Source organism: Paroedura picta, chromosome 5 (genome assembly GCF_049243985.1).
Source record: "Paroedura picta isolate Pp20150507F chromosome 5, Ppicta_v3.0, whole genome shotgun sequence".
NCBI classification, from domain to species: domain Eukaryota; kingdom Metazoa; phylum Chordata; class Lepidosauria; order Squamata; family Gekkonidae; genus Paroedura; species Paroedura picta.
This window is the reverse complement of record NC_135373.1, coordinates 98,497,305-98,513,621: the sequence shown is the minus strand read 5'-3', so window position 1 is coordinate 98,513,621 and position 16,317 is coordinate 98,497,305. Positions and strand designations below refer to the sequence as shown.

Genomic DNA, 16,317 nt, shown 5'->3' with positions numbered 1-16,317 from the left:
CCACATTTTTTATCAGCTGTAACTTCTGGGTCAAGGCCTAGGGAAGGCCCACATAGAATGAGTTACAGAAATCCAATCTGGAGATGACAGTCGTGTGGATCACTGTCCAAGTGTTCTGGCGTCAGAAAGGTGTTATAGGTTTGCGCTTCCTCATCAATCCCTTTCCTACCAAACCACAGGACTTACGTATTGGAGGGGCTGAGTTTCAGGCAGTACCTGAGCCATATTGCCACTGCTTCCAAACAACAATAGCAGAAGCATGTTAGGAAGTCATGGATGGATTTGCCAACTTTTTTTGGGTTGGGGTGGGATAAGCAAACATTTTAAATTAAAAATCAGAAAGTTTCATATTTATGTTGGTGTGCTTTTTGTCTCTGTTTTGCTATTTTTCTCTTTCAGAGCAAGAAATCTCAGAACTCCTGCAGAGGAATCTGCCCCAGTTAAACTATGGAGTAGCAGAAAGCCTCACCCTTTTATCTGAGCCCCCAAATTCATATTGTTTAGATGATACTCTTCGCAGTCACCAGTATAGCCTCCTGCTTCTCATCTACTTTGCTTTTAGTCAAGAAGATAGGTGAGTGAAGTGTTAGAAAAAGCATAGCAGTACGCCAGGGAAGGAAGGTATAGGTGAATAGGGGTATTTCTAGTGTATTGAACACTTAGCTTGGTGTTAATAGCCCTGGATGAACTGACTAAATTTGTCTCAGAGGTAGTGTTACAGAGGTGGTATGTACAATCTGAACGGACAGATAAATCTCTTTCCTGGTATTTTATGCCTTCAGCGAGATAAATCTGTATGTTCAGGACACCATTTCCCTGGAAGTCCAAGACACTACTCATTTAGATGGCACATGTTTCTGAGTTCACCTCAGTTATTTGTCTGCTACGCTGGCCACTCTAAAGGTAGAGCCACACCATCTCAAACTTTGTCCAGATTAGTAGTGTCCAGAAGCCAGAACTGCATATGATTAGGCAGATGTTCAGTGTGTATTAACATAACAATGTTTTATTTTGGAGGGGAAAATGTGAAGCCCTAATATTTATTGAATCTCCCAGTATATTCCCACACACCAGCTGTGCTCTTTAGGCAGTCTTCTAGTGGTGCCATCTCTCAGGGCTACCTGTCTGGCAACAGTCAGTTCACTGGCTTTTTCTATGTCCAGACCGGTCCTTTGTAATGGCTTATCAGAATGGATGCAGAGGTCACCTTCACGTGCAGATCTGGCTGTGCTGATATAGCTTGTGTGATATTTATATTCTATCCATCTTTCAATCTTTCTGTCTATCCATCCATCATTTGTATACTGCCCTCCCCTGAGGCTCATGCTGATGGCTTGTTTTTATTGTGTGTTAACTCCTGGGTCTAAGGAGATAAGGCTGGATATTAATTTAAAAACTCTTGTTCTTAGATTTATTCCAGAAACAGAACTCTTCTCAGCCATAAGAAGTTTCCTTCTGTCACTCCAACATCAAGGAGACTGTCCACCTGCATTCGTCTTCAGAGCTGTTTTGTATCTTCTAGGAATATGTCAAGACAAGACTGAAGCTCTAGACTTGGTAAACACTATTAATCACTACTCCCTAGAGCAATGTTTAAAATTTGATCTATCACGTTTCTGGAAGCTTGTTTCTGGTGGACCTTTTTAGACAAGCACGGCCACTGCTTTCAGCACATGGTGGCCATTGCGGCCAGGTGGAGGAGTGCCGGCAGAACAAAGAACCCAGCAGCGTTGATTAAGCATTCTAGTTTTTGGTGTCTTTAGATTGAATGAAGCTTTGTGCATGCAGGTGAAGATTTTTTTTAATGCTTATGAGAATGCTATTACCTGCTCCTGAAGCAATTGACTTAATGTGCTTTTATATTATCTTGTTGCAAAGCTGAATAGAACATTTAAATGATTGCCGTTATAATGATAATGGTTCTTACCAGTATCATATTCAAATCCTGTTTTTATTATCTATAAACTTGTCCCTGGAGAGATCGCTTTGATGCCTGACTGCACTGTTAATGCTGCTTCTTCTGACTTTCCTTCAAATCCAGGCTTCGCTTTCTGCCATAAAGAGAATCCTAGATGTTACATCTGATTTCACCCTGGTGTATGTCCATCATCCTCTGCTTCTTAAATTTTTTTTGTTTTATCCTGAGCTTATGGGAAGATTTGGTCACCGTATTCTTCAGCTCTGGTTTTTGTGTGAAGATTATAGCCAATTTGAATCTCAAAATGCTGTCCCAAGTATCAATGCTCGCTTTGACTCTTCAAACTACTTGAACAGTTTCCTGTGCATGCTAAAGGATAACCCCAGTGCTTTACTTGTCTTGCTGGTATGTGATAATTTTTTATGAATGGAAGATCACCCTGTATTTTATGTTCAGAGATATATGTGGTCAGATGCAGTCCTGATTAAAGTTCTGTTTTCGTGGCTGAAGTCCTAGAAGGTAGTCAGCATTCTCATGATTAAAGAATATTTTTGTGGCCTTTAACAGAAAATATACAGTTGTTGTAATTATAAAATATTAATTTCAATCATAAGATAATAGCAATACACATGCAATGTTTATTGGTATGGTTTAAAATGCCAAATATATTACGTTAATTTCTGTTGAAATGGCTCAATGTGACCAGATTTTTTTTCTACTCCAAGTTGATTTTTTTCCAGTTACCCAATAAGTATGAGCTACATGGAAATTATTCTCACCAGTAAAGTTGCATTCTTAGCTACCATATGTTTGAAATTTTTAGTACCTCTATATATAGAAACTTAGCTCATAAGAGATAAGATTAGGGTAGTAGCTTTTTACATGCTAGGAGGCTTTTTTGGGATATTTTAAAAAATGAACAATATTGTTAAATATTTCTGTTCTAAAGGCATTGAAGATACTAAGAATGTAATATTTAAATAAACTTATTGAACTTCAAGTATAGAATCATAGAGTTGGAAGGGGCCATACAGGCCATCTAGTCCAACCCCCTGCTCAACGCAGGACTAGCCCTAAGCATCCTAAAGCATCCAAGAAAAGTGTGTATCCAACCTTTGCTTGAAGACTTCCAGTGAGGGGGAGCTCACCACCTCCTTAGGCAGCCTATTCCACTGCTGAACTACTCTGACTGTGAAAATGTTTTTCCTGATATCTAGCCTATATTGTTGTACTTGGAAGTTTAAACCCATTACTGCGTGTCCTCTCCTTTGCAGCCAGCAGAAACAGCATCCTGCCCTCCTCCAAGTGACAACCTTTCAAATACTTAAAGACCCCCTCATCCACCCCCTCATCTAGATCATTAATAAATATGTTAAAAAGTACCGGGCTGAGCACCGAGCCCTGAGGTACCCCGCTACTCACCTCTCTCCAGTCTGATGAAACACCATTGACAACAACTCTTTGAGTGCGGTTCTCTAACCAATTCCCTATCCACCTAACTATCTGAAAATCCAGATTGCAGTCCTTCAACTTATCCATCAGAACATCATGGGGAACCTTGTCAAAAGCTTTACTAAAATCCAAGTAAATGACATCAACCGAATTTCCCCGATCCAGCAAACCTGTTACTTGGTCAAAAAAGGAAACCAGGTTGGTCTGGCAGGACCTGTTGGAGACAAATCCATGCTGACTTCCTTGGATCACCAAATTGTCCTCCAGATGTTTGCAGATCGCTCCCTTTAATATCTGCTCCATTATCTTCCCCACAACAGAGGTCAGACTCACTGGTCTGTAGTTTCCCGGGTCATCCTTCCTCCCTTTTTTGAAGATCGGAATAACATTTGCTCTCTTCCAGTCCTCCGGGATATCTCCAGTCCTTAAAGAGGTTCCGAAGATGATGGACAAGGGCTGTGCAAGTTCTCTGGAAAGTTCTTTGAGTACTCTCGGGTGCATTTCATCCGGACCAGGGGATTTGAACTCATCCAGTGCAGCTAAATGCCTCTCGACAACCTCTCTATCCATGTTAACCTGCCACCCAGACACTGTCCTTTGGTTATGGCCATCTCTAGATGTGCCTAAACACTTTGAACTGTGGGAAAAAACAGATGTAAAAAAGGCACTAAGCCTTTCTGCTTTCTCTGCATCTTCCGTTAGAGTTTGTCCATCCGCACCCAACAGCGGGCCTATTGCCTCCTTTACTTTACGTTTGCTCCTCACATAACTGAAAAATATTTTCTTGTTACAATGGGCTTCCCTGGCCAATCTTAGCTCACTCTCAGCTTTGGCCTTTCTTATGATTGATCTACAATGCCTAGTAACCTGTAGGTATTCTTCTTTAGAGCTCTGTCCTTCCCTCCATTTCCTGAACATTTTCCTTTTCTTTGTTAGTTGCTCTTGAAGTTCTCTGTTCATCCAAATAGGCTTCTTAGAGCTCCTGCAGTGTTTTTGTCTTTCTGGGATAGTCATTGATTGAGCATGCAATAGCTCCTGTTTGAGTAGCGTCCACCCTTCACATGCTCCCTTCCCTTCCAGCATTCTCGTCCATGGTATGACACTCATCATGTCTCTGAGTTTATTAAAGTTTGCCCTACGAAAATCCAACATCCGCGTCTGGCTACAAGCTTCCTTGGCTCCCCATCTCAAAAGGAATTCTATGAGGACATGGTCACTTCCCCCTAGGGTCCCCACCTCCTTCACCTCATCCACCAACTCTTGCCTGTTGGTCAGTATTAAGTCCAGTATGGCTGAACCTCTTGTGGGTTCATCTACCATTTGATAAATGAAATTGTCAGCCAGGCAGGTCAGAAAGTTACATGACTGAGGAACTCAGTACATTATGCTGTCTGTGGATACTGCCACACTCTTGATTAATTTCTGCTAAATGCCAAAAATATTTTTAGGTTTAATAATAATAACTGGGGCACGCTAGGAAAATTAGACCCTGCTAATTCCTCCTGGAAATTAACAGTGACTAAGAGGGCCATACTTCAGCAGACCCATTTGTGAATGTGTAGAGGACGGAGAAGTTGTTTGCAAGAATGAGTCTCTTGCCTGTTTTGTCCTAGATTGCTTGTAATAGAAACTTTTTCAGGCAAGTACATTTTTCTGATAAGCCTAATTTTGCATTATTAAAATAAGTGCTTGTAATTGTTTCAAAATGTGACACTTTTTTGTTTTGTTTGCATTGTATCAGATAAGAAATAGAATCACCAAGGTTTATGTGTGCGTGTATTTTGGTGGACATTATAGACACAAGTGTAGTGTTGATTTATACAACACTATATTAAGTCTTAAGTCCAGGGCAGTCCTCCTAAGCATGTATACACAGAAGTAATGCCCAGTGAGTTCAATGACTCTCATTAAGTGAAGTTAGTATTGTCATAGCCTGTCTGTGCACTTCTTCGCCTACTGACATCCACTTAGGCTTGCGCTGTCCCTTAATGTTTATAAAGCACATCTTTGTCGTAGAACAATTTTGCAGCTTGAATATTAGGTAGAATTAAAATATGTACATCTGAATAGTAACTTGTTTGTTTGGGTAATGTATCTAAATACCAAAGCTGTGAATTCAGGTAACAGTTCTAGTATATTTTTTCTTATGTATGTGCATGAGGCCTTTGTCTGGCTGTAGCATTACTAAGAATTATGAACACTGTTTTCCAAATTGGTATTCAGATCATTTGTTGTGACATAACAGTGAAAGTATCAAAATCTTCTTAAATGGGTGTTGATCTGCTTTCCCTCTCAGGATTTAGTTTGCCAGGGCCCTGAAGAAGTAACTCGCAAAGTCCTGGTGACTCTAGAGACCTTTCTGAAAAGAAATGAGGATGTCTTTGTCTGTGATCTTCTTCGAAGTCAATTTCTACAGATTCTGCAGAAGCGTCTGGTAGAAAACAGTTCTAGCATTTTACAAGGTGAATAGGAAATCTAAAAGAGGAAGATACCGTTGGATAGCCGTACTCCAAAGTGAGTACTGACCATGAGCCATGGGGCTGCCATTGAAAACCACCTAGAGCTTCAAATGGTCCAAAATCTGGCAGTCAGGCTATTGGCAGGGGTTGGTTACAGAGTGTCTTTTTTGGCTGCCATTCTTGGAGGGTTCTTGGGATTTTATTAACTTATCAGTGTTTTATTGTAAGCTGCCGCAAGTCCTTGGAGAAATGGCTGGGTATAGATCCAACCAACCAACCATACATAAACAAGTGAAGGAAACCACCAGTGTGTAAAAGGCTTAGGACACTGAATTGCTTTCTTTTACGTACTGCTGTAGAAAATCAAACCCTGCCACTTCTGTTGAACCTTCTGTTCCTGGTACAGCTGAGATATGTGTCAGAGAGAGAGCTGGACAGCACAGATTTCAGATTGCTTCATCTGGGTGAGTTTTTGAGTTCATCACCTGCTGTTATTGTCCACTCTAGGTTTTTTGTTTGCAGATAAGAGAGTTACAGTGTCAATCATAAACCCTTTTAAAGCTGTTGGAGTGAATTATATAGGTTCAGGGACCAAAAGGAAGCCTGGACTGGAAGGGATTCCATGGGGGACAAGGGAGAAAGCCTAACTACAGTGCACAGCTGTGACAACAATTTATTATGATATTTGTGTCCTCTTTTGAAGCAGGAGTTCTTTGTATGCTGTCTGTGACAAGGATAATTTCTGCACACATTACTTTTCGGTAGTATCCCCCCCCCCCACAATGCAGCATCATACAGCTCATTTGTGGTGCATTTGTGTACCGCCCATATTTTCCTTGAACTTTTGCAAGCCTACTTTACTATAGAGTTTGGGAAAGATTACAACAAAGTGGCTGTTGCATATGCAAAAGTTCAGATTTACCTGATCTTGCCCACATGACAGCCATTTTCCTCACAGCAGTCATTTCCTCCTGCTTGCCACTGAAAGGCATTTGGGGTTTCTTTAAATTGGCAATTGAATAATATTGTTAAAGTCATATAATGTTATAAAAATATGTGTACCAATTTCTCTAATTTTCCATCTTTCATTTTAAAAAGTAAGCTTGTAGCGCCTTTCATTATGGAGACATAAGGGGAAAACATATTTGCAATGAAAGCAGCTAGAGATTTGCTTGGGGAAAAAAACAGCATGAAAAAGTGGTTGCCTGGGTGGTAGGAAATAAATTGGTTATGGGGAATCTATGGGGAAACCTGCCATCTGGAAGCCCTGTTGTTGCTGTACTGCACTGCTAGCTGCAGCAGCTATGGGGGAGAAATATACATGCCTGTCCATATGTGGAAAACAGCAGGGTTTGATTGGAGGTCAAAGCTTGTTTAATGGGATCACTGGGTTGTTCCCAAGGACTTGGTACATTAAAATTGGAAAAGTTGAAAATTATATAGGGTATCTTTGTCATGCAGTCAGCAATTTGTCTGGGAAATGCAGCCCAACAGACTTTGAGCTTCTGCAACCATCACTGAACTTCTTGTATTGGAGCCTTCAGCAGACAACACCTTCTAGTCAGCAAAGAGGTAACAAAAAAGATAAAAATGGGCCCTGTTTGGGTGTAACAAATACCCCTCCCTATCATCATCATCATCATCATCATATTTATTACCCTCCACACTCTGCAGGCCAACTCTTGCCGGGTTAAATAATGATACAGTACAATAAAATCCCCAATAAAAATCCCATTAAAACCCATCTCCTTAAAAAGGACCAGCAATACAGTATAATACAGATGGCGGTAAAAAATTAAACCCTCCCTAAGCTACTAGAGGTTTTATATTTTTCTGCATTATTTCCTTTAAATGTACTAAGATCTGTCTTGCTAGATTGTGTAAAGGTAGGATAACATGACATAGTCCAACTGTGGAAGATTTCAGATTTTTCTGCAAACCTAGGCCCTTTTTACGTTTGTAGAAAGACCTATCTTGTCTGTTTGTGATTCTGATCTCTGGATTTAAGTGGCCATGTTGGGGATTACATTTATCCATTACATATATCCTGCTAAGGTTAAAAGACGTATTGGATAGTCTAAGAATCTAAGTGCTAACTAGATGCCTAATTTTGGGGAAGGGAGAGGGGTATGATCAAAATTGTTGCTCTTTGTGGGTGTTACTGGTAGCTACACTGGCTTCCTGCTCTACTAGCAATCTTGTGATACAGTCTAGTGCTCAAACCTGTTTTCTTTTTTAGTGGTGGCTATGCTGCTTTCCAATATGCCTTTGCTAGAGCTACTTGAGAGAGTTCTCCAGCTCACCTGGATGCTGCCTGTGCCTTCCCCTTCTGAAACAGCCTTCTCAATGTCCAATGAAGCACTTCTGTGCTCTGCTTGGCTGCTGACTGCTGCTCTCTTGACTCAGCAACATATTTATAAAACAGAGGTTAGAAATTTCGTAGGTTTGTACGCAAGCTGTCAAGCAGGAGAGGTAACTAGTAACATGAAAACAAAATTTCTTCTTATAGATACCATTCACAATTTATTCTTAATTAGGGACAGGATCCAGGCCAAATTGAACACTGTTAACCTCCGACTATTGACTCTTCAAATCTGTTGTGTTTATAACTGATACATTGTTCATCCAGATGTAAAGCTAGTTTTTTGTCCCCAAATCATCTATTCCATAAATTATGTGGGCAGTATATGTAAATGAGGTGAACCATATCAAATGTGGGTTTGGAAACAGTTGGCTCAAGATCACTTGGTGAATTAAAGCTTTTATTTTATGAATGGGAATAATCCCAGATGCTCACTGTTCTTTGGTGTTTTGTCAGTGGCGCTGGAGTGGATAAATGAATGTATCGAATGATTGTGAATATGAGCTAATGTCATGCCATTCCCTAATCCTCTGAAGGAAAGCATCAGTTTAGATATGTAAGCTGTCCTATTCAAATGAGGATGACTCAAAAGCAAGTTGTATAGTTAATTGTGTCTGTTTGCTCGTTTTGACCTCATATGGCCTCTGTCGTAAATGAATAACCTAGGGAATAAATTGGATGAGCTGCATGTTGGTCTGTTGCCAGGTTTTTGAGAGCTCTGCACAGTGGCCTTTTGTCTTCCAGACCTGTCTGCTTCTTTCCCCTTCCTCTATCCCAATCATTCCCTGTGATCCCTTTCTAAAAGGTGCATCATGTAATCTGTCTGGAAGTGGATCAGGTCTTCTGTGCAGTTGCTTTCAAGAAGAAGAAGCCCACATTGTTCTTTGGTAGGTGGCACTTTTGTCAGAATCATTCAACACTGGGAAATCTCTGGGCAGGATGTGTGCAATGCGGAGATTTCTTCCATGCTAATACATGTTTTTTATATCCAGTCAGCATCCTTCTGTTTCTAAGAGCCTTCCTTAGGCAGAACCTCTCTTCTTCCCTTGTGAAGTTTGTTGTACATCAAACGGACAAAAATGGGAAGGATCTGGCATCATCAAAGGAAGATGCCACTTTGTTTCCGTTGGCTACGTGGCATGTCCTATCCTTGGTCATCAGTCTACAGAACCTATTGGTTCAGGTATAAATCTATCTGTTAATAGAAATAAAAGTTTGCCAACAGCAGCAATCCTGTTTAAAATGCCAGTCCAAAGAGAAATCTTTACAAGCTTTTCTATTAAATGTTGAGAAGTAATCATTATTCCAGGGATACCCAACATCTGAGCCTCACCTAGTCATGCTCAGTTTCTAAAAGAGGGCACCAGGAGATATGTCTGTGTGCACCATGGTGCCCACAGACACCACAGTGGGTATCTCAGAATTATTCTTCTTCAGTGCAAATTGTGTATACACTCCAGAATGTCCCTTAAGTTAAGAGCAATAGCTTTTATTCCTCCTCTAGTAAGAGGCTACAAGAGCAATAAGGTATTTGAGCAGTATTTTTAACTCCATTGAGCTGCAGGAGAGGGACATATAGTTACTTCACCACATGTTACAGGAAAATAGTATATGATAGACTCATTTCTACTGTGAAGCTGTCTTTAATAGGATTTCTGTGAAATTAATTGTGTCTACTCTGTTCTTTATATTCACAGAAGGACTTGTTGCTGTCACAAACTGTTATTGGCTGTCTGGAAATCTTGCTGGAATACCTGCATGGAAAGAACCAGGACATTGGTAAAGCCTTTGTCACAGTTGTTTATATTCACTGTATTTATTTTGCTCCATATTCTCTTGCACTTGGAGTGATAGGATGTGGACTTTCAGTGAGGATCACTGGCAGTCTTCAAGCAAAGGTTGGATACACACTTTTCTTGGATGCTTTAGGATGCTTAGGGCTGATTTTGCGTTGAGCAGGGGGTTGGACTAGATGGCCTGTATGGTCCCTTCCAACTCTATGATTCTATGATCCAGATTGGCTGACATTTTCCTGCCCTCCATTTTATGACAAGCAGAGACGATCCATCAGCTGAAGATGAGTAAACAGAAAGAAATTTCCAAGCTGGCGATGGCAAAAAACTTTATTCAGAAGGAGTTCCTAGGTATAAAACCTCGTTTTCGTATTTTACTTCCTCAGTAAACTTATTTCTTAATTGTTTTTTTTTCCAGGGATACAAAGTCTTCAACCCACTACCTAATTCTTATACTTCATATTTTAAGCCATCTAATTTGGGTCTATTGGTATCAAAGGTCCATAAAGGTAACTATCTTATAAATGACCCCATTTATAAGAAATAAGTTTCTTATTACTGAGGAAGTAAAATACGAAAAGTAAAATATGAAAATGAGGTTTTATACCTAGGGAATTGTTCTGAATAAAGCTTTTTGCCATTGCCAGCTTGAAAATTTCTTTCTGTTTATTACTCCATTTTCTGTGAAGCAGGTTAGGCCCAAGATCACACGCAAAGCTTCCATGGTAGAGTGAGGATTTGAACTTGGTCTCCCAGACCCTAGTCTGATACTATGGACACTAAACAACACTGGCTCGCTAGAGTGACAATGACATTAAAGACCTGTGTAGTAACTTTATAATATTAATATAGTACAGCAAGAAGCTGAACAAATATGTTTTGCAATGGGAAAAAAGCAAGATAGGCATCTCTGAACAACTCTGTATTTGTTTCTGATCCAGCTTCATAGATTACTCATATAACAACTGTACGTTCTCTAAATGTTTTTCTTCTCTTGGTGCAGTTTGATTGTGAATAAAGTGCTTAAATTCTAATGTGGCCAGCAGTAACCACTTGCTGATTGAGATGCAGTAAATTTTATCTCCATAACCACTGCTTCTGTTTAAAAAAATATGATTGTTGATGACAAAAAAAAATCTTAAATTCACATGCATGAATACAGTAATTTGGAATTGGAACCTCTTCAACTAGATCGTTTTTGAGAAAATTATTTGTGATTGGTTTCTCCAATTTTAGCAAGTCATGTTGTTTCACAACCGTGGAATAAATTTTTGCTGATCACACTTCTGGATGGTGGTGAGAATTCCTTTCTTCATCCTGAAATTCTCAGACTTGTTACTTTGGTGAGTACCTATGATACATACTGTTACCTTGCTAATATATATCATGTTCTTGTAGTATATACAGTATGCCTATGTATTCATATAGCCTACACCCAGGCCCTTTAGAATGCATTTTATGTGACTTTTAAAATTTAAATCTGATGCTATTTTAGATTTATTATATGTATTAGTTTTTTGACTTCTAATTTTAAGCCATGTTATGATATTTTAATGCCTAAAAGGTACTGTACATATATTCTAAATAAATTATTTTAAAGTATCTATTCTGCATGGCAGTGGAAGCTAATCAATGCTATGTATTATTAGAAAAAAGGGGTCTTGAGCAAAACTTCAATATGAATTAAAGGTGCCAATTATTTCCATACATGTACTTAATACATCACCACATTCAAATCTTAATATTTGTTCTCAAGTTGTCAATCTTTGGAAGAGCTGGTATATTCTCTTTTTCCTTCCCTGTGGCTGATAGACATTTGGAACACTCCAGTGTGATGAAATTGTCTCCCTTTCATGCCCTGAAAACACATATGCAGTATTTTATAATGTTGGAGCTTTAATTCCTAGTCAGTGTTCTTCACTCCTTTTTTGTAGAATCATTAAACTCAAAGATTCAGTTGGCTTTCTGTCCCTATCCCTTGCCCAAAATGGGGCAAGTACATTCAAAGTGATTACTAATTAAGTTTTATTTAAGGTATAAGCTTATCTGAAGAAGTGTGCGTGCACACCAGAGCATATATATGTTAAATAAAACTTTGTCTTAAAGGTGCCACTGGAGTCAAATTTTGTTCTGCTGCTCTAAACCAATTCAACTACTCACCTGAATATAAATATTTCTAACATTCTTGAATATTGCTGAAGCATCTGTTACAATAAAATTTGTGGTGGCTTCCAGCACTGTGTTCTCAGCAGATGTCTATGTTAAAATTCACATATAACTTTCCAAATGCATTTTCCCCCTTTTTTGGTTCAGTGTGTGCAGTATCAGAACACTAGTCTTATTTCCCAGACTGAAATTAGCCATATACTTGAAGAAGCTGCAAATACCAAATTGTCAGACCTTCCTGAGGCCACAGTCAGTGCTCTTCACTCCTTTGTTCTCCAGGTGAGTTGTTTGACAAAGATGATTCGGTAAATATGAGCTGACTGTGAGGTCAAGATTAAGATCGTTCTTCCAGCTTCTATCTTATCAGTTGTCAGTACAAAAAAATGAGATGGGGAGAAGAGTAACCTTATGCTATCCTGAATGCAGCAGAGCTACATGTGTGCATAGATGCAGGTCTCCTTTCAGTTTGTATCAATACAGATCCCAGACGGGAACAGGACCAGTATTGCCAACCGCTATGCAGAAATGAGATATTTTGACATTTGAAAGGTAAACTGGGTAAAAGATACTTTCTTTATCTGAAAGGCTTTCCCCATACGCTTTCTGTGCTTTTGGTGTAATGCTACCGTGTTAAGCCAGCAGCACGGAATGCTGCCATTTGGACAGGTTTTTTATTGCTCTTGGACATGCCTTTTATTGCTATTGGAGGAAGTGAAGGAACATCCTTGTTAATTATTTCCATAATACCTTTCACTTCAATACCAGCTTCAGAATGGGAAATGCCAACTGGATTCATCCCAGAGAGCATCTATCCAAAACTTGCTGGAAAGCCTTCCCTCAACAAGCAGGATTCAACAGACCCATCAAAGCATGGTGTATCCTTTGGCAAGAATGACCGAGTGTCAGATGCAGGCAGCAATGTGGCTGGGAGGGAAGTTCAGATGAGGTTGGTAGTTGTTATCTATTTTATGAGGAGGTGTCTATTAGCTTTCTTTTTTTCAGTGTGTCATTTTCTGATTTGGGTCTTTTTTATCATTTGAGCTCAGACACACTATGATGCAAAGAAAATATTAGATTAAAAAAATACAGTAAAATAGCCAGACATATCTTTAACCGCTCCTGTGGAGCAGATTAAATAAAGGAGTAAGGGCTAAAGGGGAGGAGAATGGGCGGGCTCTGTCCGGGATAAAAACTCGAAGGGCCCAATCAGGAGCCGCGAAGCGCGGCTCCCCATTGGCTGGTTGGCCCAGCCTTGCCTGAGCCGGCTGGGGAGTCGCCGCTCAGAGGAAGAAGCCTTCCCCAGCGGTAAGCCCTCCGGCCAGCTTCCCCTCGCCCAGGGAGCCTTCTGCCGGCCCCTGGGGCAGCCTTGCCTGCCCCTGGGCCCGGCAGAAGGCCGCAAAGCCTGCCGCCGCTTTCCCGAGCCTTCTGCCAGGCCCTGGGGCAGCCGAGCTTGCCCCTAGGCCCAGCAGTAGGCCGCAAAGTCCCCTTTCAGGCCACCTACCTTTCTCTGTTCCTCCCTTCCTCCCAACATTTCCTTTATCCTTCCCTTCTTCCCAGCATTCCCTTTGTTTTTCCCTTTCTTCCTTCCTCCCTCTCTCCCATCTGCCTCTTTCTGGCTACCTGTTTCTCTCCCTCTTCTTCTGTCTCTATCTTCCTCCCTTTCTTTCTGTCTTTCTCTCTGTCTCTCTTTCTCCTTTTCCTCCTTCCTTCACCCCATCCCTCCACCCACCCACCATGCTAGGGCCCGCTGTATTTTGGCCACAGCGGGCTTAATATCTAGTTTGTTTATATTTGCTTTTATTAACTGCCACTCCTGGACCCTGCTGGTTTGTGGCAGTTTAAAGTAAAAATCCATAAAAAGGTAAAGGTATCCCCTGTGCAAGCAACGAGTCATGTCTGACCCTTGGGGTGACGGCCTCTATGGTTTTCATGGCAGACTCAATACGGGGTGGTTTGCCAGTGCCTTCCCCAGTCATTAGCGTTTACCCCCCAGCAAGCTGGATACTCATTTTATCGACCTCGGAAGGATGGAAGGCTGAGTCAACCCTGAGCCGGCTGCTGGGATCGAACTCCCAGTCTCATGGGCAGAGTTTTCAGACTGCATTACTGCTGCCTTACCACTCTGCGCCACAAGAGGCTCTTAAAAAAAAACGGTAATGACTGGGAAAGGGAATGGCAAACCACCCTGTATTGAGTCTGCCATGAAAACGCTAGAGGGCGTCACCCCAAGGGTCAGACATGACCCGGTACTTGCACAGGGGATACCTTTACCTTTAAAAATCCATAAAGCCACATAAAATAAAACAATATTGGCAGCAAAATCCAAACTATGTCCTTCCCTCCCCACCCATCCATGCCTGATGACAGTGATCCACCACAGCCCTCAGGAGAGGTACCTCATGCCCAAATGTTTGTCACATGGGGCCTATACAGGGGGGACCCGATCTTCCTGGCCTGGCCTCAACCAAATGCCTGGCAGAAGAGCTCCATCTTGCAGGCCCTGCGGAACTGTGGTAGCTCCATCAGGATCCTCAGCTCTTCTGGGAGCTCATTCCACTGAAAAAGCCCTGGCTCTGGTCGAGGCCAGATGGAGCTCCCAGAGACTGAGGACAACCAGCAGATTCAAACCCACAGAGCGACAAGCCCTTTGGGGGACATAAGGAGACAAGTGGTTCCTCTGATATGTGGGACCCAGGCCACGGATGGCCTTAAAGGTAAGCAGAACCATGGACTTGATCTGGAAGCTAATTGGTAACCAATGCAGCTGCCTCTGTACAGGCTGGATATGGATGAGCTTGTGAGGATTCTAGCAGCCGCATTTTGCACCAACTGCAATTTCCAGGTCAGGGACGGGAAGGCCTGCATACAGTGAGTTACATAAGTCTAACCTGGAAGTGACCGTTGTATGGATCACTGTGGCCAAATGTTCTGGGGACAGGTGGGGCACTAGCAGCCTAGCTTGGTGCAGATGGTAATATGCCACTTGGGCTGCCTTTGCGATCAGCTCCTAAACACCACTGTAAACCTTTTCTAGGCAGTATGTCTTCACAGCTCTTACTTTCTTTGGTTTTTCACTCATGCCTTTGAATTCAGATGTCTTGGAGGTGTGGCGGTGTCACTCTCACACATTAGAGACTGAGATAAGGGGAAAAATCCAGTGCTGCACAGAAACATCATGGATGGATAAAGCAACTTGCCTTTGCAACTTTTTTCCAGTCAGACTTAAACATAGTGTCAGAGAAAAGAAACTGTTCCAGAAATAACAAATGGTTTAGTTAGCTGTTCAGTATACAACTCTATAATAAAACTTTTGAAAATCCATTTTCTGTTTTTTGTTTTCTTTTTTCCTTGGAACTTTAACTTCATTTCGGGGTTTTGTTGCATAACTCATACATTCACTAAGCACTTGACTTGGGTAAATAATCTCTTTTCTGAATTACCTTCATATTCAGATGGGGAGGGTCAAGTATGGTAAATGTGAATCCCTAGTGTGTATTTTACAGCTAATCAGTCACAAGAAGAAGGATGTGGTGGATCAAGAAATGTAATACATTTTGCCAAATGTGTGGTTAGCACTGTAGTTTCTAGTCTTATTTTGCCTTTCAGTAGTAGCAATTATGGTGATCAACCATTTTCATACAAGAACAAAGTATTCCCTAAGAAGCTTCCATCTAAGGGCATGACTATGCTATGGGACTAAAAAGATGTCTACAGTGCATGGTTCCTTACTTCATTGTCATATGGCATGTTGCTAACTCCAGTGGGACACTGCAAACAGATGTACAACATTTACTTTAATGAAATACATATTAACGATGGCGAGATGAAGGATATTCCAATGGCAGAGAACTACAGGAGGAAAGGCTACAAGCAACAAAAACAAAAGTTAATTTCAGGCTTAACTGGAAGATTGATATTTGGAGAATGAAGGCTCTGGAAAGAACCATGTAGAGGAGATAGATACAGAAGGAGTGAGATTATGGACACAATTGCAGTAAGTTAAAGAAATTCAAATGCAGTTGAGAAGAAAAAGGAAGGCAGTGAACTAAGTGCTATTAAGGAGTAAAGTCTACATGGCAAAGAGAAAATGCAAGTTGGGGTCAGAAAAAAGGAAGAAATGGAGAGGATTAAGAGTTAAGAGCCTTATGGGGAAATAATTAGAAAATA

The 16,317-nt window shown here is 41.0% G+C and overlaps 1 protein-coding gene across 3 annotated transcripts in view; it reads left to right on the top strand.

Moving 5' to 3' along the window:
- Window positions 1–15,440, top strand: part of MEI1 (meiotic double-stranded break formation protein 1) — a 42,089-nt gene extending 26,649 nt beyond the window's left edge. For 2 of the 3 annotated variants that reach the window (XM_077339359.1, XM_077339357.1), the window contains exons 18-31: window positions 400–574; window positions 1,410–1,557; window positions 2,042–2,323; window positions 5,667–5,832; window positions 6,189–6,293; window positions 7,291–7,401; window positions 8,069–8,256; window positions 8,997–9,078; window positions 9,184–9,374; window positions 9,889–9,970; window positions 11,221–11,327; window positions 12,298–12,429; window positions 12,916–13,025; window positions 15,244–15,440. In XM_077339359.1, the coding sequence (XP_077195474.1) occupies window positions 400–574; window positions 1,410–1,557; window positions 2,042–2,323; window positions 5,667–5,832; window positions 6,189–6,293; window positions 7,291–7,401; window positions 8,069–8,256; window positions 8,997–9,078; window positions 9,184–9,374; window positions 9,889–9,970; window positions 11,221–11,327; window positions 12,298–12,429; window positions 12,916–13,025; window positions 15,244–15,289 (1,925 nt within the window). In that variant the 3' untranslated portion in view covers window positions 15,290–15,440. Of the gene's footprint in view, window positions 1–399; window positions 575–1,409; window positions 1,558–2,041; window positions 2,324–5,666; window positions 5,833–6,188; window positions 6,294–7,290; window positions 7,402–8,068; window positions 8,257–8,996; window positions 9,079–9,183; window positions 9,375–9,888; window positions 9,971–11,220; window positions 11,328–12,297; window positions 12,430–12,630; window positions 12,700–12,915; window positions 13,026–15,243 lie in introns of all 3 variants that reach the window. The other variant, XR_013231319.1, reaches the window with a different exon arrangement.
- The last annotated feature ends 877 nt before the right edge of the window (window positions 15,441–16,317 follow it).